The following is a 21,851-nucleotide window of genomic DNA, read 5'->3' as shown; positions in this document are numbered from 1 at the left end:
TCCAGCCAGGAAGCGCAAGATTCCTGTGGGCTGTGGAAGCCACTCTAGTGTTCCGATGTCATCCAACATCCTGGTCTAGTCCTCAAGGCATCCAGAAGTCAGAGGGAGGGTTAATGACTCTTAGCCATAAGGCTGGGGTCCTGCCCCCTGGCTGTGCAGTCACTGGGCTGGATATCCATCCACTGGCCTCAAAGGAACCCAAGGACACCTGGGAGTGTGGCTAAGATACACCTTCCACTTCCCTTTCCCCAGAGTCAAGCTGACCAGGCAGCCCTTTGCTGTCCCCTGCTGGCCACATCCAGAAGCTGCATTGGGAAGAGGAGGATAGTCTTAGCCTCCACAAACCTCCAGGCCAGGGTGTTTGGGAGAGCCAGAGGATATCTCTTATAAGGAAGTCAGGAACAGTTATACATTTAATAAATCTGCCTGATAAGTTACAGCAGCAGCTCCGGGGATGGAGTTGCCCTGAGAAGCAAGACTGTGCAGCTGCTGCCGGAGAGGAAGTTGTAAGTCCACAACTGTGGTCAGTGGGCTGGCGACGCTGCCTCCAGGATGGCCATCAGGGCAAGAGTGGAGGCCAAGCAGAGGCTCATGGGCCACGGGCATACAGCGAACTAGAGTGTAAGACCAAGCCAGTGAGGGCTGCTGGTGCTCCCACCCGTAAGCTCCTCAGTCCAAACTGGCCATGAGTAGGTGCAGCTCACGGAAGGCACTACCATGGCGGCCACTCAGACCTGACTTGCTCTTGACGAGGCCACTGATGCTCTTGAGTTGTTTGAAGCAGAGTCGGCACTTGTGCAGCCTGTAGGCCAAGAGGCAGCAGCTGAGGGTGGAGGCCACCCCACCGGCCAGGACGCGTGCCGAGCCTCGGGCTTTTGTTCCCCTAACCAACCACTCCAGTACCTCCTAGGAGCACAAGAAGTCCCCCAAGCCATGCCAGTTTGGAGGGACAGCAAGACCAGGGAGGAACCCATGCTTTGGCCATACCCACACATTCTGAGCCACTTCGCAGTGTTCACTGCGAGCTGCTTGGGCACAGCCACCCACAACTAAGGCCGAGGGGCAGCATGAATCGTGCCCCTTACCTCTCCTCTCGGCTGATGTCCACACCCACAGAAGGTGGGGCTGCCAAAATGTCAGTGATGAGGGGCAGGAACCGCTGCAGGATCAGCTTCAGGGAGGTGCACCCAGTCTGGACATAGCTTCAGGAGGAAAGGAGATGGAGACATACATAGATGGGCCCAGAGCCAGAGAGCAGATGGGAGACAGAGGGATCCTCCACAGGTGGGGCACATGCACACCATGTGCCTACTTCACTCTGATGGCTTCCGGGGATGGAGGGGCTCCCTACCTCTCATACTTGCTCTGCAGAAGCTTCTCAATCTGTGGCAGCACTGTGGTGCACAGGTCCAGCTTCCACAGCGAGCTGGAGAGAGAGAGCTGGGTGTGATGCCACCCGCCAGCCCTGACCGCCCTGACCACCCCGTGCTTCTCTTCTTGAGGCCACTTACGCTTTCTGGTTGACAATGTTCAGGAGGTCTACCACCACAGACAGGTCATTGATGGCCACTGCGGAGTCCACTGATGTCTGCAGACAAGCTCCGTTAAGAGGGTGGCACAGGATAGGAGCAGACAGGGTTGGAGCACGTTAACAGACTGCACCAACAAGGAGGGTGGGGCGCAGCCTGACATCAGCGCTCAACTGATGGAAGCTGGCTACGGGGATGCCACAAGGCGGCCGTACCCCAGGGTCCCACTGTCCGGCCTAAAGTCCAAGCAATGGGCTAAGTCACCTTTACCTTGATATCTCCTGTGCTCCACACAGCCCGTACAGTGTCCAGGTTCTTGTGGCGGCTGGTAAGCACCACACACATGGTGTCATGGCCTTTCCGTATCTGTGACATGGCATCCTCATCCACCAGCTCGGCCTGCTGGGGGACCTTCACGGCCTATGAGGAGACACCCAGATGCTGGCACAGGAGCAGATAGCATACTCCGTTCTCCTTTTAGCCCTCAACCCCACCTCTTGGGCAAATCCCACTCACGGGCAGGAAGTCAGAGGCCTTTAGGCCAATGGGCTCATTCCGTGTGGCAGGGATGATGGCAGGCTCGCCCTTAGGTGCAGGAGTGGAAGTCAAGACTGGAGGTCGGGCTGAGACCTCGAGCTGCAGGGAGCAGAGGCTCAGCTACACCAGCCCGAGTCCTCCCACAGCTCCTGACAGGAAGGTCCCCACCCTGGCTCAGACCCACAGGAATCCTCTGCTCAGACATACATTTGGCACCGGCAGGGGCACATCCATGGCTGGGCTAGGTTTCGAGGCCTCCTTTGCTGTGGCTGTGTCTAGGAGTAGAAAGAAAGCTCACTATCAGACTAGAAGGACCCGGTGAGAAGAGGTTGGGATGGGTTTCCATGATAGCTGCAGCTGGGAAGGAGCAGGTGTCAGCAGACGGACAGGGGACGGGGAGTTGGGTGCAGGGAGATCAGCGGCAGGTGGGCGTCCTGGGGGGCTGAGGCACGGGCTGTCCTGGGTGTGTGGAGAGGGGACCTGGAGCTTCAGGGAAGTCCTGCCATTAGGAGTGGCGTATAGGAAGAGGGCAGCAGGTGAGCGGGGGTGAGCAGGAAACAAGGAGGGCTTCTCAGAAAACAAGGAGTTTTTCTCAGAAAAACAGCCTAAGATAAAGCAGCAGCACAGGGTCCCCAGGGGGAGCCTGGATAGAGATGCTATGGATGGACCCTTTGCTATCCCACAGCAGACTGATGGTCCCTTTCTTCAGTCCCAAACTCCTGGCCAGGGCTCTATGGGTCTGGCCTGTAACTTGGCTCTCTGGCTCCTGCTCCAGGTCTGGGTCCCGATCCTCTGGTTCTCTACACCCAGCCCTACCTACCAGTCCTCAGCCCTCTCAGAGTCTTGCTTCCTTGTATCTACAGTAGACCCAGTCCTCAGTGGCACATACCCCATGGGCAGCCCACTTGTGTGTGTTTCTCTCCAGGCAGGCATAGGTTTGAAGGAGGCACTGCCTGCCTTGCTTAAATTGCCTCCAGGGCCTTCCGTGTGCTAGGCACATGGTAGGCACTTTTAGGCAGGCACAGGACAAGATCTAATTGGGTAGGCTAGGGGCTGCAGTGAGAGGCAAGGCCTGGTCCTCAGGCCAGCTCTTCCCAACTCACCATCTTCTGGGGGCGCTGGGAAGGGCTCACTTTTCCGAGGCGGTGTCCGACCTGCCAAGGCAAAAGGGGCTGATAACTGGGTTCCTGTAAGCTCTCTGGGAACAGGCTTTGTGTGTGGCCAAGGTCTTAATCAAGATAGACACATGGCTAGAAGGTGATCCCCGAGCACATGTTCCTGACTCCATGAGCCCATATGCACCTATAGGCCCTCTTGGCTTCAAGCAGGGTAGGGGTCACCAGTGAGTAGCTGCTGGACCTCTGCTGCAAATGTCCAGGTTCCCTTTTTAGAAACCAGCCCAGTACAAAATGTGGAGAGGAGGTAAGGTTTAGGGGATACACAGCCACAGTGAGGTGTTGGGCTGTGAGGTGGGAGAGAGAGTGGCCTCACTGATGCTGTTCTTGGGCTGGAAGATCTCATTGTAGTCCTCGGCGTTCTGGATCTCGGCCCGGGACTCACGCTCATCCCTGTCATCTTCGCTGCTGGGGCTGCGCCGCTCACTCTCCGAGTTGTGCTTTACCCTGGCGTGTGCAGAGTCAAGCAGAAGAGGCCAGCATCCTCAGTGAGGCCCAGGGTTGAGTATGCAGGAGCCTTCTTGGGACACGCACCCTGCCAAAGCCACGAGCACCCACCTCTGAGGCTTGCTGCAGGTTGTGCTGGGCCGCTCATAGATGCGGCGGAGGGAGACACCAGGGTTGGAGGTCTGCTGCTGTGTCGGAGGCTGGCTAGCCTGCACTGGGTCCTGGGTCACAGTGCCTGTCCTGGTGACTCTTGTCAGGTCCACCACGTAAGAGGAGACATTGCTCTGAGAGAAGGCCACACCTATCTGCAGGACATGGCAGAGCTGGGGTGGGGTGGGGCCAGAATCCAGGAGGCCCAGTAGAAGGTGGAAGCTTGAGGGGGAGGGGAAGGGGAATGGGTAACTTGACCCTTACCAGCTGGTCATTACAGATGGCCAGATCAGCCACTTTGCCCCAGTTGACAAGGACCACATCAAAGCAGCGCTCAGGCTCCCAACCATAGACACGCAGCGAGTCCTGGCAGCCACTGTACAAGCAGCAGCCGTCGGGATTGAAGAGGACGCTCCTAGGCCAGGTGAGAGTTGGCTGTCAATCAACTGTACCTGACACCCAGAGAGATGGCAAGCCCAGGACAGAGGAGAGGCAGAGGCAGGGAAGATCACCCTTACCAACATCCAACTGCACAGGTGAGGGGCAGAGAGACCATGTGCTCTACGTACCTGACAGGCCCTGGCTCCCCTTCAATGCAGCTCACCACCTGGAACTTCTCCAGGTCCCAGAAGCGAATCGTCCTACAAAGGTGGCCACAGGAAGCCAGTCCCTCATGCTGTCCAGGGCCTCTCCAGGACCCTCCCTGCAGGGGCACTAGGAGTGATGTCTGGGGCAGGGATGGCCCTGTGCGTGCAGAGGGTAAAATGACCTAGGCTGTGCCTGACAGCCCTGCCCCAGAGCCAACCCCACCTGCTGGCGGCTTCCCTGCACTGTGCTCTGCTAGGGGGTGTGGGTCCTAACAGGCCAGGAAAGTACAAGACCAGGACTCTAGCCTGGGAGGAATGGGACCAGGAATGAATTCTGGCTTAAATTTAGTCCACATAGGCTTTCAGGCATATGACGGGGTAAGAGAAGGTGGGGACAAGTGTCAGGCAATGTGCCTTATTCCTCCTCACCTGTCGGAGCTGCCAGAAGCTAGGAGATACTCATTGGGGTGAAACTCCACCACGTTCACAGGCCCTGTGTGACCAGGGAACTCAGACATCATCTTGCCAGCAGTCAGATCCCAGAGCTGGAGCAGGGTGGGAAGAGGTTACGGGCCAGGCTGGGCCCTTGGCTCTGGGCCTGAACTCCCTCTACTTTCAAGTTTGGGGACCCACACACCCAGTTAACAGTGAGGTGAGGACAGAGTCTGGGTGTGATCAACATCCCTCTGGGCCCAGCCTGCACGCCCGGGTCAGGAGTTACCTTCACCGTGTGGTCATCTGCTGCCGAGGCCAGCCACTTCCCATCAGGGCTGAACCGGAGACACCGCACAGCCTGGCTGTGCCCCTGAGGAAGATGAAAAGAACCAAGCTCTTTGGAGGGTCCCACAGCACCTCCCCATCCCCGCTGGCTGCCCTGAAATACAGGGTCTTCCTAAGGACCAGCCACAGAAAGGATGGATAGTTACTGCTGGGAGACATGAGGGACACTTCTATGTGGCCAGACTCCCAGGCCTCTAAGAAATCACAACTGTGCAGTCTGTTACACCCTAAAAGTAGTTTATGGCCTCTTCCAAAAACCCTTGAGAAGGATTCTGTCAGTCACAGTACTGCCACACACCTAGGAACAGAAAACCTTGCACCCAGGGACACCAGCTAGCTACCTGACAGCAAACGTAAATCATGGAATAGTTTAATAGGTGTGGCTCGGAGATTGGTAGGAAGTTGGGGGTCCAGACAGACCACCTAAGGCACTGCATTTCTACTCCAGGTCTATTTTGAGGTTTAACCTGCAATGGACTGCAGCCCCCAGGCCCACTGTGGTATGGACCCATGCTGTGACTCATGACACATAAGGTCATAGGTAGCCGACACAAGCCATGCTTACCCTGTATCGGAAGACACAGCCTTTCCTCCTGATGTCCCAGAGCTGTAGGAGAGAGAGGCAGGGGTGTAGGTAGGCAGGGTGGATCATGAGAGGTTGGGATGGCCCTGGAGGGTAGGCCAGAGGGCACTCTGCAGCTCTGAGCAGAGAGGACTCTGGATACCACCAGGTCATGACAGCCCCAAATAGAAAGGCTGGAATGCTTACCCAAGCTGGGCATCCCAAGTTGAAAGTGTCTGACCAGAGTCCATGGGTCCTCTGTCCCCAGGATTCTGCCATGGAGGAAGGATTCCCTTACACTTGACATAGGCAGAGTAGTACCTTACCTTGATATTTGTGTCCTGGGAACCTGAGGCCACAAATTCGCCATAGGGGTGGAAATCCAGGCTGCAGATGTTGGCTTTGTGCCCCATGAGTGTGCGGAGAACTAACGAAGCAAAATAGAGCCATGTAAATGCTAGCTGGCCAGCAGCATGCTGCCAAGCCCATCTGTGGCACACAAACTGGGATGCCAATATGAAAATAGGGGCGATCAGCCAGTATTCGGCCACCCTAACAGTTCTACAGCCATTTCTGTCACTACTCAAGTCCCCAGAAAATGCATGGCATTACCGTAGCTTGTGTGTGCCAAGGTCCTGAGCAGCAGCAGCCACAACGGTGCTTGGTCCAGGCCATGTGTCCACAGGGCTATTATGCAGGGCAAATAACCCCAGGACAGTACCAAGGATTGAGCAGAGGCTATAATCGAGGGAGCTGCTTGGCTAAAGAGTCCAGGAAGACAAGGGACAGCAGCCATGGGCAAGAGGATATGGCTGGGACTCACAGTGCTCAGTGAGACAGCACCTATGCAAGTAATCTTGCGAATGGCCCTAAAGCAGGTACAAATGGAAGACACAGGGGAGATGCAGCCGGGAGCAGACTAATCAAATAATGTTGCCTTGGTGACACATCTAATACACTAAGGCCTGGCAGGCCAGAGGGCAAATTTGTATCTCAGAGTATTACAGGTAGCTTTTTGGAAGATTTATATTTCCATTGACCAAATAAAGCTCCCTGGCCCATGAGTTACAGAAGGTCAAGGGGTATATAGCCCAGCTCTCCTTAGGTTGCACCAAGGTTTCACAGGTAGTGAACTCTTGTATTAGGGAGAGGTACGCAAAGGTGCAAGCACAGATGAACTGAGTAACTGCTGGAGGATCTGCCCACCAGCGTTGCAGCCTGACAAAACTAGGATCAGTTCCGGCTCTGCTCCATAACTGCTGTGTGACTCTAAGCCATCTCTAGGCCCCTCGGACCTTCAGGTTGGTTTACAATGAAAACTAAAATGAACACCAAGTACTTCAGAGTGGGACTGTGCAGTTCTAGTTTCCTCCCGGAGGCCTGCCTTCACCTCCTCCAGTCTGTTTCTCAGTGGAGGAAGAGACCGCCACTCTTCCCCCTCAGACCTCACAGCACGCGTCTTCTCCCTCTCGTGGGCTCAGCGAGGACACACTACTCAGAGCCATGGCTAGCTAGGTGTCCCCTGTCACTGCGCACCCGCTGAGCATTTCTGGTGTTCAGCGAGCTGACCATATATTAGCTCAGTGCCAGGAGGTGGGTGGATAGTGAGGCGTCCCACCTGGGCCTCAGGCGTGAACTGCAGCCAGAGCTGTCCAGGCAGGAACAGCACAGAGGGAATGGCGGCCCTAGCCAGTGTCCGTCCTGAGGCCCAGGCCCACCGTCCATCTCACCTCCGCGCTCAGTTTCAGACAGACACTACAGCTGGGAAGACGCCTCCTCCTCACGCCTGAGGACCTTGCCAAGGTCCCTGACTCATCTTTGAAGTGCATGTCCAACTCCACTACACCCACACTGAGTCCTGGCTTTCCCTGCTCCTTAGCTGTCTTGTACTGCTGGAAGTTCAGGAAGCCTGGGCAACACGCTGCCTTAGCCACCTTTCGTCTCGTTGCCACAGCAAGGGAAACTCAGGCATGAGAGGCTGTGGTGGGGCTTACTCAACACAGGCCAGCTTCTTGAGGTAAGGGTGCCTTCCTGTGGGATCTACAGGCCTGCGCCCTTACCTCCCAGCACCGTGGAGAGCTGGCAGGACCACATTCTTCTGTCATGACTTCTGCCCTTACTTGTCTCTCCCAGGGGATGTCTAGCCTTGGTCACAAGCTCTAGGCCCTGCAGAGTAGAGGAGACAGGAAGCTGCCTGCACATGTGGGGACTCCATGGTCTCCCAGTGGAGTGTTTGTTCAGCCTCTGCACAAATCCTCCAGTGTTAACTGTGGCTCTCAGAGCTCCTGTGACCCTGAAGTTTCTCTGGGTTCTCACTCCCGATGCCCACATCTGGGGTAGCAGCAGTCCTGGAGTAGCTCTCCCTCCTGAGGGCAGGCTTGAGAATCACCAACTAGAGGTAGCAGACAGACAGATGAGGGCACTGGGGCAGGGTCCCGGCACCAGGATTCAAGATCCAGGTTCTAGGACCTACAGCCTCAGGGTTTCACTAAGTCCTGTGCCTTTGATGGTCTGTCTGCCCATCTGTTAAAATGGGGGGCCCTGCCAACAGGCTGTAGCATCCATTTCCACCTCGCTATGTGAAGGGATCACGCTCATCTCCCAGAGGGAGCACAGTGCTCCCAGGGAGAGCGCAGTGGCTGCTGAAGTCCAGAGTGGGCTGTGTCTCTGCAGCTTTTTTTCCTTTTAGCCCTTGGCTCTTTGGTGACTCGTGAAGAGTGGAGATCTTCACTGGGATCCAGTTTGAAGCCGAGGTTTCTCGGGGAGTGACGGCCTTCTCTGTCAGAGCCTGACACCAGTGATAAATACAACATGCTCCGATGCCTGGCATGGCCTGGTCAAACAGGCTCTGCTGAGACCCAGTGCACAGCTGTTTGTCATAAAGGTGTTCCGGGCTCTCTGTTCAACACCATCACTATGTATAGCCACTCCTGCGGACTAAGGGATATCATCTTTCCTGAGGGCCACAACACAAAACCACCAATGTTCCTGAACGAAGTTAAGCTCACTGCCAGGCACACATGCCAGAGGCTTGTGTTCTGCTGCAGCCTGTGCCAGAAGGGCCTTTTAGGCTCAGCCAAGCTCAGGGAATTCTCACTGGACAAAAAGATTGGAGCCTCTGAGCTGCAGCAGGTGGCCCCCGAGGCGAGCAAACCAACTCTGCTCGGATCTCCTAAGGTTGGCCTCAACATGGATAGTAAAACATGCCTAGTTAGCTGCCAATACTGCAGAGTGGAGAGGAGGTGTTCCACATCAAATTCCAGATTCTTCTGACAAATCTAGGTGGCTACTGGGGCTGGTAGCATCCACGGAGAAGGTGGAACTCTGTGTGACACACCCCAGAGTGAGTTCCTCAACCAAAAGGAACCTGTAAGGTCCACGCTCAGAAGTGAGAACACACCCACAGAAGGGCTTGTACCCCCGAGGCTGGGACGCCTGCTACAAACTGAGGAAGGAAGAAGGAAGAAAGAAGCAGATCCCACGTAAAGGACCAGCGACAGCAGCACCAGATTCCGCCAGTAACGCTGGAACCTAAAAGCAGCGTGTTGACACCTTCAAAATTCCACTAGAAAATTATCTTCAATAGAATTCTACACTTGAACTGTAAAGAACAGAGATAGGATAAAGTCACTTTCAGTCATAGAGGGTTCCTAACACTGTGCCTGCCATTCGCCTTTAGAGCCAGGGATCAAACCAGGGCCTCACACATGCCAAGCAAGGGCCCTACCACTGCGCTATGTCCCTTGCCCCTGCATTTTGAGACAGGATGGACTTGAACAGGCAATCATCCCGCCTCTGCGTCCTGAGTTCGGACTCCAAATGTGTGACACTACACCCAGCTCTCTCCACCTTTTCCTAGATCATCTGGAGAGGAGGAAGCCACAGAAGAGGACACTGTAGGTCTCAGGACAGCAAAGACAGAGGTGAGGAAGTGAGGAGTGATGGGCTAGCCTGCAGCTCCAGGGCTCCCAGGCACTGAGCCTGAGGAAGTGGGCGCTGGATTGCAGGACTGGTCAAAGCTGACCCATCTAGTAGTGCCCTTGTGGTGATGGGTAACGACGAGCAATGATGATTTTGATAGAGATTTTGAAAATGCACATGGAAAAAGGAGCAACTGTTCACTCCGGGGAAACCAAGTTACAAAAAGCATGGAGTCCCTACAGCACAAGCACTGACCATATAAATGGGGGCACTACAAGGACAGGAAGAGAAGTGGGGGCAATGGGCTCGGGTCTGGGCAGCTGCTGAGAGCCAAGCCCTGCCTCTCATTGCAGGGGGTACATTTTTTATCTGGGGGATTTTTGTCTGTCTGCAGTGGGCTAATACACCACAGGCTAGGCTGGCCTTCGATTTCACAGCTATTCTCTTGCCTCAGCTTCCTGAATGCTGGGATTTTAGGCAGGCACCATTGTGAGGGGCCAACTTGTTTTGTTAAAGCAAGTGCGACACCATAGGTTTAGGAAAGGGGTGGGTGGCGGTGATGGGCACAGCAGTGGGGGAAGCAGAGGCCCCAGAACAGGGTGAGCATGTGGCAAAGACGTCCTCATGCCACCAAGGTTCATGCTCACACAGACTTTTCAAAGCATGTGCTATTCTCGTCAAAGTGAAAAATCAATGAAGACAGAGGAAAGGGGGGCAAATAGAAGATCCAGCCACCCAGCATCTACCCTGATGTGGGATGCTTCCCAGGATCTTAGTGGCTCTTCTCACACGGCCCTCTACTGACTCACAAGCCTGCAGGGTATCCCCTCCAGTGGATGTCCTTCCAGGTTTCAAATACGCACATGTAAACACACACACCTTACTGTTCATGTCAGCACTTGGGGGATGGCAGTGCCCATTGTTGCTGGACTGACGGAGTGCCATGGACGACACGCTACCCACTCTGGTCAGTGCTTGGGGAACAAAGAACCCAGAGCTCATGGAGGCAGCAGCCCAATGCCCCGAGCCTGAAGTGGGCCCCTCACACACGAAGAAACAGTAAGCAGGGAGGCCTACTTTTGGCAGCTTCCAGGTCCCAGACGCGAATGGAGCCCGACTGGGAACCGGCTACGATGAGCTCCTCAGGGGTGTTGAGGCGGACACTCTCCACAGGGGACGTATGACCTGTCAGGCTCTGCGGAGAGAGGGTGGCAGCTCCAATGGACTGCAGGGACAACCCCCCAGTTACTGTCCCAAAATGAGGGTCCCTGAGAATAGCTTCAGTAAGAAGTAAAGAGTGGTGAGCTGTTCCCAGGGGGCCCCACCTATGCCTAACTCAGCTGAGCATGGCGGATCATCGGCACAATGGATAAAGCAGCCCTTCAACACCCGTGACCCCACCATCTGTGGGACAGAAGCAGGAGGATGATGTGTTCCAGCCCAGTCTGAACTACATAGTGAGATCCTGGCCAGCCCTGATTACATGCTGAGACCCTGACTGATCCCCAGGCATCCCTCTCCCTTCTATAGTGCTACTGGCTCCTGGCATGAGCATCACCTATAGAAATGGCTCCGGGTCACTGTAAGGGAAAAGGAGATCAAGATAAGGGGACGCTGGACCTTTACCCCGAGTCTGAATGATCCCACCCAGGCTATCCTCATCTCTATCTACTCTGATCATAGAGGCCACAGCAAGCTAGGAACACACTTCCACTGCCTGCCCTGGGCACCTGACTCCCGGGGCTGCCTGCGCCATGCTTCCAGGGGCCTGGGAAGGTCTGATGGAGAGCGGGCAAGTTCGTGCATACCCAGAGCACCCGCAGGGACAGCTGGGTCAGGTAAGGTGTTGTCACCTTTAGCTTTAAGAGGGAAGGCCAGAACCCAAGTTCTGTCCATGTTCAAGTTCCATGGGGTCTGTCACTCTGCTCAATGCTGGCCCCTCAAAGCACAGTGGCCAGTTCACCAGTGTTTACTCAGGTAACATTCCTGATGGGAACATGTGGGAAGCAGGGGGCTTTCCTCAGAACTAGTGTTCGAAGCCTTATAGTTAGAGCAGCTTGCCTGGCTCCTGCTGGACAATGGTAGGGGGTCCCAGGCTTCCAGGACCACAACTGGGCAAAAACAGCCCCCATAAGAAACACATGTTCTCTTCAAACGCACAATCCAAGGCCAGGTGTGGTGACACACACCTGTGATCCCAGCAGTACGGACATCTCTGGCTCAAGGCCAGCCTGGGCTACACAGTAAGACCCTGTCTCAGAAAAACAATAGCACCACAGTTCTTCAGGAAAGTTATTTCCTGCAAGCACAAACCCAAGGTTTTTCACGGCAAGAGACCAGAGGCCATGTAAACGCCCAACCTTTCAAACATGAGGAAGACTGAGTTCCATGGGGCCAGGTGTGTACACAGAATGAGACCACTAGAGGGAAACAGGTATTTGCTTGTCTGTGGACTGAATAATTCTAGGACACAGAAGGAATTTGGAGGCCTAGTCATCTCCAGGAGGACATAGAAGTCACCGCAGAGAAACAGACTTTAGCACTCACCCTCTTTTGGGTGAATTTTTATTTTTTTAAGTATGTAGGCAAGCACTCTACCACTGAGCTACATCCCCAGCCTACACTGATGGTTTTTCAAGTCAGGGAATATTACTCGGCCATTTTTATAGGGGATGAAAACATTCGAGTCTTCCAAATAAAACAAAACAAAACAGGGGGCTGGGGAGATGGCTCAGGGGTGAAGAGCAATGGCTGTTCATCCAAAGGACCTGGGGTCAATGCCCAGCATAAACGTGGCAGCTACCAACCAACTCTACTTCCAGGAGATCCAACGCCACCTTTCGCTTCTACAGACACTGCACACATAGTGCATAGACACACACACAAAAATAAAATCAAGGTCAATACATTGTAAGGAAAGACTAGAAAGAGCAATTCTCTTACTGAACCCCGACGTACTAACTATGACTAAGATCTGAGGGGGTCTCAGTTTCGCCCGGCCTCATGGAATCCCTGAAATAACCAAGCTTCCACTAACAGTTATCACCCTCCCCATTTTTTGTTTACTTAGTCAGAAGTCAAAACAACTACAGTTGCCTAAGGTGGTGAGGACGCAGGGCACAGCCACACTTCCACACTGTGGGTGAAGATGGAATATGGCTTCTTGGAGCCCGTGTGACAGCTTCTCAGAACTGCACACTCGGCCTAGATGCAGTGAGCAGGGGTCTGCTCAGAAGTCTGAACAAGTAAGAATGTTTGACATATTGTGGTTTAGCAGAACCTAAAAGCTGGAGCCAGCAGCCCTGCTGATGACAGGGTGTGGCTAAGCTAATTACAGCTCATCCCTGTGATGGATACCAAAAAGCCATTTAAAAGCATGTTATAAAACAGTATTTGTTGACATAGGAAAAATCCTCAAGACACTGTCATTCTAAAGAACCAGGTCACAAAAGGGAAAGATAGTCTTCAGAAATACCTGTGCACGCGTGTGCACGTGCACGCACATGTATGTGCTTCTATATCATTATCTAGAAAGGCACAGACTCAACACCTGGTCATCTCCTGAGATGACAGCTTTCCCTCTATGTGTGCTGTCCCGCCTCGGAAAGCAGCCTGCAACCCTGTACGGCGGTATGCGACTAGGGAAACTCAGTCAAGGATGGTCTCCATCTGAGTCCCCTCTGACCGTGTCCTTAGTGAAGATACACCCCACAAGCTGGCAGACGGAGAGTGGGGCTTGTGCAAGCCTTCCCACAAGCACTCTGGAGTTCTGTCCCACACCTGTGTTGCCCCTCTTCCTAAGGGTTGGCCACCCACCCGGCTGTCTTGGGCTCTCCTGGGCCTTCTGGAGCGGATAACGGAGCAGCCCCAATGGTATGCGGGGCCACTCTGGGGACCCCAGCAGAGCCCGCGGCTCATCACTCACCATGATGCAGTTAGGCTTGTTGATGGACCACAGGTTGACACGGCAGTCATCTCCACCAGTGGCCAACAGCCGCCCTGAGGCCTTGCCCAGCACCAACGAGGACACATTGCTGGCATGGGCCACGATCTCTTCTACATAGGAAAGGAGGGGAAGAAAGCGGTCAGGGGGGACTTTGACAGGCCATATGGGAGAGGTGGTCCTCCTCAGCCACTAGCTCTGAACACAACACTCAGATAATGCCCCCCACCTTCAGGACCAGCTACAGGGCCAAGTGTAGGCCGGAGGCTGAGATGGCCATCTCTCCCTCAGCTCACTGCCCTGCTCTCAGGCCTCCTTTCTCTTCCCATCAGCTGGCAACACAGACTGCAGAGGCTGCCCTCCAGACACACTCCATCAGCTGCTGAGGGGAAAGACTTAGGATAGGTGCATCTGTAATGCTGGGCACATGGTGCCACTTGTAAACTCAGCACTTGGGAGGCTGAGGACCAAGGATCATGAGTTCCAGGCCAGCTTGGGCTACCTACAAGACCCTGTCACCAAACAAAATGAGCGCCTGTACTCATCAGGCTGGGTATGAGCAGACGTGTCCTCGTTGCTGGTCCACAATGTACTGCAAGAAACACTGAAACAACATCACACTGTACTGAGCATCACAAGTAACAGAGTCAAGGTACCCGGAGAAAGCGCAGGTTTCCACGCAAACACTGCATCACTATATAAAGGACTGAGTACATGCAGACATGGCTCTCTGTGTGGAGGGGTCCTAGAACCAATCACCACAGGTACTTTGGGAAGACTAAGTTTAGTTTTAAAAACTGGCTTCCTGGTTTTATCTACTCTGTTAAGCACTAATATCCAGAGAAAATATTTTTTCTGATGATAAACAAAAAACAAACTGTTTTGTTTTTAAATGAACCCATGTATTACCTAAGTGCTTTTCAACTTCTCAGATGCCACCCATACAGACAAAGCCCACTTGGGACACACTTTCAGAAGAATTCAAGTTCTGTCTAGACAGCTGTCCCTAGATCCCAATTCAGAATTCTGAATCAGGTGCTGATTTGAGCTCTGCCAGCTGTGTGGCCTTGGTCTAGTCACTCTTCCTCTCTGAGAGACGACCCTTGTCCAGAGAACAGGATGACCCCAGGGCCAGTTCATTGGGAATGGGTTGAGAGACAGACTGAAGACCAGATACCGGCACAGGGTGGCTATCAGGGTCCCAGAGCGGCAGGGAGTGGGTTCCATAGGGATAACAGCGGGAGGCAGCAGGTACAGCAGGAGCTGGGTGGGGCAAAGCTGACCCTGAGAATGGGAGCTAAAGCCTCTGGACAGCCCACCAGAGCCCCTGGCCTGGACCGCGGTGGTGAGGCTGACATGGGGAACACAGGCGGGAACTACAGGCCTTGTCAGTGCTCGATCAGGAGGCAGACAGGCCTGGAAGCCGGTCCCTGGTCCCCAACTTAACTCTGGAACAGAAGAAACCCCAATATACAGATGCCCAAAGCAGCTGGAGACTGGCATGGGTGAGGAGAAGGTGTCATGGCTGTTAGTGAAGGGCCCTTCCCCCACCCTAGGTCCCACTCTACCCAGCCTGGGGAGCTCTTGTGTGAGCTGCAGACCATAAGGAGACTGGGAAACAGGCCCAGGAAAGCCCAGACAGTCTGGGCTTCCAAAGTCACCCAGGGTCCCAACAAAGTCACAACTTCTGAAACGACACCTCCCTTCAGGGCCTGGCAGGGCACAGCTGGTGCAAGCAGAGCTGACCAAACCAGATGAGAGATCCTTGTCAGCCCAGATACTTCCAATCTAGGCACTGGAAGACCTGCCATCTGGACCCAAGGGAGCTGGGTCTTGCTGGAGTCGCTATCTCAGCCACAGTCTTGTTCTCGGCACACTGCGGGACAGCTGCCTTTAGGCCTGAGCCGTGATCCTTTATAGATCTAAGCGGCAGGAGGGCGGTGCAGCTGTTCCCGACCGGCCGAGCACTCTGTTCTAGAGGCTTGAGCTGTCTCTGCAGCCACACCCTGAATTCATCAGAGACCCCCAGGCATCTGCCCTGGTCCTCACTCTCCTCAGGTAAAGAGAGAAAGGTCTGGCTGAGTCCCACCTCAGCAAGCACTTCCAGAGCCAGCCATGACCGTGTAACAGAAGGGTTTCCAGGCATCTGCTCTAGGCCTGGCCTGGGAGGCTGAGGAAGGAGAGTGTCTTGCCTCCAGGCTCCAGGGGGATCAGATGGGCCTGGCATTGGAAGAGTCACAGGCAGAGGTGGGGTGATGATGACTCCCCTTTAATCAGGGGCTGATGGGGACCTGAGCAGACAGGAAGACGGCACAGGCACCAGCAAAAGGGACACCAGTCCTCACAGCAGGCTCCCTCTCCGACTTGGGTTGGGGAATACCAGACATCAATGGCCCACACATGGGTACTAGATTCCCATGCAAACATCAAGCTCTCCGTGTCCCAGCGGCTGCTCTCCCTCCGGCATAAGCCATCAGGACCTCCCCAAGACCTAGCAGTATAGCCTGGCAAATCTCAGCCAAAGCTGGGATCACTCTCAGTCTGCCCCGAGGTGCTAAAGGACTTACATCCTAGGAAGAAGACACAAAGGGCAGGGGTCCAGCAACCCCACACTGGCAATGACCCTTCTGACCCTCACCACACCCTGGAGCCCCAAGAAGGGCTCAGTGTGGTCTCAGGCCATACACCCATGAACCTCTTCGTACAACAAACTGCCAGCTCCTCAACATACTGCCTGCTGCTTAAATACTTTGATGCTGGGGTCTTTGAGGACAAGGGTCTTGTGGGCATGTGCCCCGCAAACTCACTAGGTTTAACTGGCATCATTTTGTTTTGTCCTTGCTGATGTGCAGTAGCCCCCATGGTCTCCTATGTCTTTCCCATGGACAAAAGCTTCCTGTCTCCGGGCCTTTGAGCTTGCTGCTAATGCACCCTCTACCCCATCAGTTAGTTAACTGATTCAAAGTCACACTGGCTCAGACTCAGGGCAGGGTTGGGAACAGAGGGATGTAATTCTGGTGCTTGCCTACCGTTCTCCCAAGGCTGGGCTCCTTGGGTATTGTGGTTTCCTTGTTCCCTAGCATCTGGTTCTACCTTCAGGGAGGGTAAGCCATTAAAGAACTGGATACATAATGTCAATAAATATAAAGCCACTCTACTCAAAGTCTGTCTTCCTTGAGTGCCACAGAGGGGGTTCTCCTAGAACCCTAGAGCTTAGGAGAACAACTTGAAAATGGTTCCAATCTCTCACTTTACAAACGAGGAAGCCTAGACCCAGAAAATAGCTCTGCCCAAAGTCCTTGTCCTGAAAACAGCCCAGGGGCAGTTAGCAGCAGAGTGGGACCAGGGACAGCACCCAAAACCAGTGACAACCAGCTGCACAGGGGTGAGATGCAGGTCCTTTCAACATGATCTAAGGATCCCCGAGAGCCTTTAGAGGGTCCAATAGAACCAAACTATTATCTTAAATATCAGGATGGTAGCGGCCTTCAGTCCTCTCATTTGCCCCAGAAGAAGGATCTTCGAGAAGATACATGGCATGCGATGACCTCACTACTGGAAGGTTTGAGTACATAGATGTCTCAGCACTGTTTCTAATACAGCAACATGGGTAAGTATAACTTCCATAAACAAGAGCGCCATAGGGTCCTCAATAACTTTTAGGAATATGAAAGAGCCTGGCGTGGTAGCACAGGCCTTTATTCCCAGCACCCCAGTGACAGAGGCACATGTCCCGGGCCAGGCAAGGCTAGAGGGACACCTATCTCAAAAAAAGGAAAAGAAGAATGTAAATGAGTTTAGACTAAAGAACTCAGAAGTATCTTTGCTCGATTACACCCAGAGCCCTGCCAGCGTCTCCACCCCCATCCCTAGACTTTCCTCTGATAGAGGAAACAGACTTGGAACATATCTCAAAAATCCTAGAACACCTTCCAGCCTTTTTCAAAACACTCTGTCCGTCAGCCTGATTTGAAATCCTTTACCAAGTGCTTTACCAAGCCCATGGTCTTACTGGAATCTCAGCAACTGCAGAGCTAAGGCAACTCAGAAGGATTAAGGCACCTGCCCAGTGTGATTTACATCTCTGTCTACCCTAACACCAGGGCTGTGCCAAGGACAGGTGACAAGAACCCAGCCGCGAGCAGTTCACAAAACAACGGGGTGATAAAGAAACAAGAAAAGTACTTACGCAACTTCCAGGCAGTCTTGGTGACCACAGGGGTGGCCATGCTTCAGGGGGTGGCACCTGAGACCCCCACCCACAAAACGGATTGTGCTTTCCCCGTGGGGTGGGGGTGGATCCCCCCCAGATCCGACAATCAAGTTGGCAGGGAGTTCCCACACATCCAGGCAGAGAGTTCTCTCCTGGCCCAGCGCTGCCTGGTGGTTTAGATCATCCGCTGGGAAACAGCAGCCTGTACACGTAGGTCAGGATCCCAGATCATGGACTGTCAGGCTTGGCCATCTCAGCTCAACACTGGGCTGGAATACAAGCAGAGGTGACGGTGTGTGAACAAGTACTTGAGGTCAGTCGCAGCTTCCTAGGTCACCAAGGCCACTTGATGCAGGTGCACAGACGCCAAAACGCCCGGGGCCTGGAGCTGCAGTATACACTGGGCCTGAAAACCTGACCAGGTGAACCTCTGTGACTTAGAGCCCAAAGATGAAAGACCATCCCTTAGTAGCTGGGCCTAGTGGTGTCAGCAACCCCAGCACTCAGGAGCACAGGCGGAGGCAGGCAGATCTTCCTCAGTTCGAAAGACTGACTTGACTTCCCAGAGGCCGAAAGCTGTGCTCCAGGATGCTGGCTGTCTTAAGTGTCAACAACTGCAGAGGGGTGGTGAGGACCACGTGAGTGCAGTTCACGCAGATTTGCACCTCCTGTATCGGATGGGGCGCTGGAGTCCGGGGCTATGTTTAGGGGCCCATGAGAGGAACCGGAAAGGCAGACGCACCACACACACACACACACACACACACACACACACACACACACACAGAAAGAGTGAGAACGTGAGTGTGAAGAGACTGATAGTGAAGGCCTTCGGGGAGGAGTGGTTTTCCAGAGGATTTTGAGGGTCCAGTCCTCTAGCTCCCTCCTTCCCCAGCTCCCAGGAAGGGAACCACTCCCACCTCTTGCTATTCTCAAGGGCGGAGCTGGGAACTGGGTCTCCAGTCCAGGCGTAAGTCGGAATGACTCCTCATTTCTAAAAGACCAGGGCATAGATGGAGCCTGCCACAGCCACGGCTCGTCAACTCTCACTACATTCTCCTTCTCCGGTCACCTGTGCTCCCATTCCGGCACACCTTGAGCTCCCTAAGTTGGCCACGCCTCGCCAGACCCTCTTCACGCCCCTTCACTCTGCTGCTATCTGAGTCCCCCATTCATTCGCTCCCCTGTTTCTGGAGCCCCAACTCAATACGGTCCTTCGCACGCTCTCGGCTCTGCTTCCGGCCCGCTAGCTTTCCCTCCCCGGCCTCCACACTCGTCTCGCTCATCCAAAATCTGCTACTGGTCTCTCAGCCTCGCCTGACCCTCCGCCCCTCTGTCTTGAGGGGCACCGGCCCCAGCCTTCCCTGGCCCAGAGCCCTCTGCCGGCGACGCGATTGTCCCCTCCAGGCTCGGCAAAGACCAGAACCATCTTCCCCTCGCCTCCAAGACCCCGGGGGCCACTCTACCTGCAGCTGTAGCTTTGGAGGCCAAGACTTCCCTCCAGGCGCGACCCCCACTTGCCTCCATCCTCTGCCCTGATTGGTCGCTGCTTGACAACCGACCCTCACAACAAAACCTCCGGTCTAGAATCCCACCCACTTCACTTCTTACACCAATCAGTCGCCACAGACGCTCCGCCTTCCTCTGAGATTGACCAATAGAGGCAAGCGCATCTGCCGATTTGCGGAGCCACCAGCCTCCGACTCGGACTAATCACGAGAAAGAAGCGTTTACGGCCCGCCCTTAGGTCTTGAAAGAACCAATGCGGGCTTCTGTGTCCTTAGTCCCGCCTCCACCCGGGCTACCTTTTTCCGCCCTTTTCCTTCACTTCCTGGAACCCCGTTATGTTTGAAAAATCCGCGAGCCGCACACGATGGCGGCTGCACCAATCCCTTCAGCAGAAGCTCGATATTGGCCAATCAACGTCAGTATTATTGGAGAACCAATTCCAAGACAACCAATGGGAAAGGGAATTTCTGGAGTAGCGTGAAGTCGCAGTTCTTCCATCTTGGAACGGGGCCGCCCGGACCCTGCCCTCAGCCTGAGGGTGTTACCTTGCCCACGTTGTCTGATCTGGCTTCTGTTTAGTTGCGCGCGCGCGCACGCACGCACGCACACACGCTAGAGTTCCCTGGTGGAGGTCTGGAGAGAAACAGATCCTCTTTACTGGTAAAGTCGGTGTAGACAGGAGTGCGTCCCTAGAGTCACGGTGGGAGATGGCTGAGTAAGCTTGTGGATGCTCGCGGGCGGAAACCACCGACTCGGGAACCGGAGAAAGGCAGATGATGTGTGCGACAGATCAGGCAGGTTGAGATCGGGTGGGGGAAATATAACCCTCCATGAGCCGTCTCGGGGCAGTGGGGGGGGGGGGGGGGTGGCTCACTGAAGAAGAACTCGCCCCGGCCCATTGCAGAAAGAGCCTCCAACCCTGGTCCGTCCTCTACTTGCGCCTCTCATGGGGGCCGCAGCGCCTTGCGTTCTTCTGCTCCACACGGCGGTAAGATTTCCCCATTTATAGATGAGGAAACCGATGCTCAGGTGAAAAGACCAAACTTCTGGAAGATGGCCTCAGGATTGGAACTTTTAAAGTTTCCAATCTTTAGCAACGTGCCAAGTCCCTACGAAATGGAAAAACTTTGCAGGGACAAAAGGCATCCGCCAGCCTTCTGTGATTTGGGAAGTCGGCCCTGAGTAGACTTTGGGGATTACTAAGAGACCTGGATTCGGAGAATAACATTCAATCAAAACTTTGTAGCTTGCTGTTCTTCTCAACTTTTTATTATTAAATAAAAAGTCAAATTCTTGATTTTAACACGTTTTGCCTTGTCTGCTTTAAGTACAAGTATTTGAGCATTATCAACCCCTAGACGTTTCAATCATGACAACACTGAGCATCTCACTACCCCTAAATCTCACAACAAATCTCACTACCCCTAAAGTAACTTATCCTCTAACGTGAAGACTATATTAATATGTTCTTAATCATCCCCAATACACATAATAACTTCTCTAAGTAAGAACAAAACTGAGAATGTAGCTCAGTGGTAGAAAGCTTTGACTAGTGTGCAGGAGGAACTAGGTTCAGTCCCCAGCACTGAAAATAAAAACTTACTAGAAGCAAGAAAAATGGCTCAATCTTATGACCGATCACAGTGCCAAAAATGAGGACCTGAGTTCAAATCATCAGCACACATGTAAACATCTAGGCATGGCTGAATGTGTAACCCAGGACTGTGAGGAACAGAGACAAGAGGATTGCTTAGGGATCACACACACACACACACACACACGGTGGTGGTGGTGGTGGTGGGGTGTTTCTTAACTAAGAACCTGGCAAGATTTGGTATATTTGGCTCTTTCAAGTTCATCTTATTTCTGTCCTTATTCCGCCCCCCCCCCCCCCACACACACACCATCTCCTCTTCCTTTCCTCCCTCTGTATCAGGATCTCACTATAAAGACCAGACTGGCCTTGAACTGGCAGAGATCAAGAGCTGGGGTTAAAGGCAAGTGCTACCACTTGTGGCTTGAGCCCCTGGTTTGAACCGTGGGTTTGGAACTATTCACTGAAGCCTGGTGGGTTCACCTTTGAGTGAAGACAATGACTACCCCTCCAACAGAATTCTACAGTAACCAGTAGTTCAGCAGGGAGGAACAGGTCCCCCACAAGCCCCGCCCTGACTCATGATTGCTTATTGACGGGCCCAGGCATGTGCAGGCAACCACAGCTGCTGTGAGATCATTTGTAATGGCTGTGTCATGCCCTGGAGACTATAAGCCAGGTTTTCTCTACTTTGTTTTTAAAAACAACTTTAATCCCAGCACTTGGGAGGCAGAGGCAGGCAGATCTCTGAGTTCAAGGCCAGCCTGATCTACAGAAGGAGTTCCAGGACAGGCTTTAAAGCTACACAGAGAAACCCTGTCTCGAAATCCCCACCCCAAAATAATTCTCATGTAGCTCAGGCTACATATTCCCTATATAGCCAAGGCAGATCTTGAACCCAGAT

The 21,851-nt window shown here is 53.8% G+C and overlaps 1 protein-coding gene across 2 annotated transcripts; it reads right to left on the bottom strand.

Moving 5' to 3' along the window:
- Positions 1–395: 395 nt before the first annotated feature.
- Positions 396–19,468, bottom strand: Katnb1 (katanin regulatory subunit B1). Of its 2 annotated transcripts, none has more exons than XM_048431865.3 (20): positions 19,311–19,468; positions 17,821–18,113; positions 13,614–13,744; positions 10,766–10,883; positions 6,094–6,194; positions 5,771–5,812; positions 5,147–5,230; positions 4,855–4,970; positions 4,408–4,479; positions 4,103–4,253; positions 3,800–3,993; positions 3,558–3,688; positions 3,170–3,220; positions 2,274–2,341; positions 2,046–2,165; positions 1,800–1,949; positions 1,512–1,588; positions 1,352–1,426; positions 1,086–1,202; positions 396–802 (listed from the first exon to the last, which is right to left on the bottom strand). In XM_048431865.3, exons 2-20 carry the CDS (start codon positions 17,858–17,860, stop codon positions 670–672), a joined length of 1,971 nt encoding a protein of 656 aa, XP_048287822.1. In that variant the 5' UTR covers positions 17,861–18,113; positions 19,311–19,468; the 3' UTR covers positions 396–669. The 2 variants fall into 2 exon arrangements, with proteins under 2 accessions (XP_048287822.1, XP_048287830.1); XM_048431873.3 differs by having other exon boundaries at positions 2,046–2,114.
- Between the last annotated feature and the right edge of the window lie 2,383 nt (positions 19,469–21,851).

The sequence above is a fragment of the Myodes glareolus genome, chromosome 22 (genome assembly GCF_982192425.1).
Source record: "Myodes glareolus chromosome 22, mMyoGla1.1, whole genome shotgun sequence".
Classification (NCBI taxonomy): domain Eukaryota; kingdom Metazoa; phylum Chordata; class Mammalia; order Rodentia; family Cricetidae; genus Myodes; species Myodes glareolus.
This window is presented reverse-complemented; position numbering and strand designations above follow the sequence as displayed.

Bases quoted from the DNA above. Each gene is read 5' to 3' on its own strand.
- Katnb1 (XM_048431865.3), bottom strand. From the start codon at position 17,860: ATGGCCACCCCTGTGGTCACCAAGACTGCCTGGAAGTTGC. The intron at 5,231-5,770 runs GTAAGCATGGCT...CATCTTCCTCAG, and splicing joins GCTGTGTCTTCCGATACAGG to GGGCACAGCCAGGCTGTGCG. The intron at 1,950-2,045 runs GTGAGTGGGATT...GTCTCCTCATAG, and splicing joins AGGCCTCTGACTTCCTGCCC to GCCGTGAAGGTCCCCCAGCA.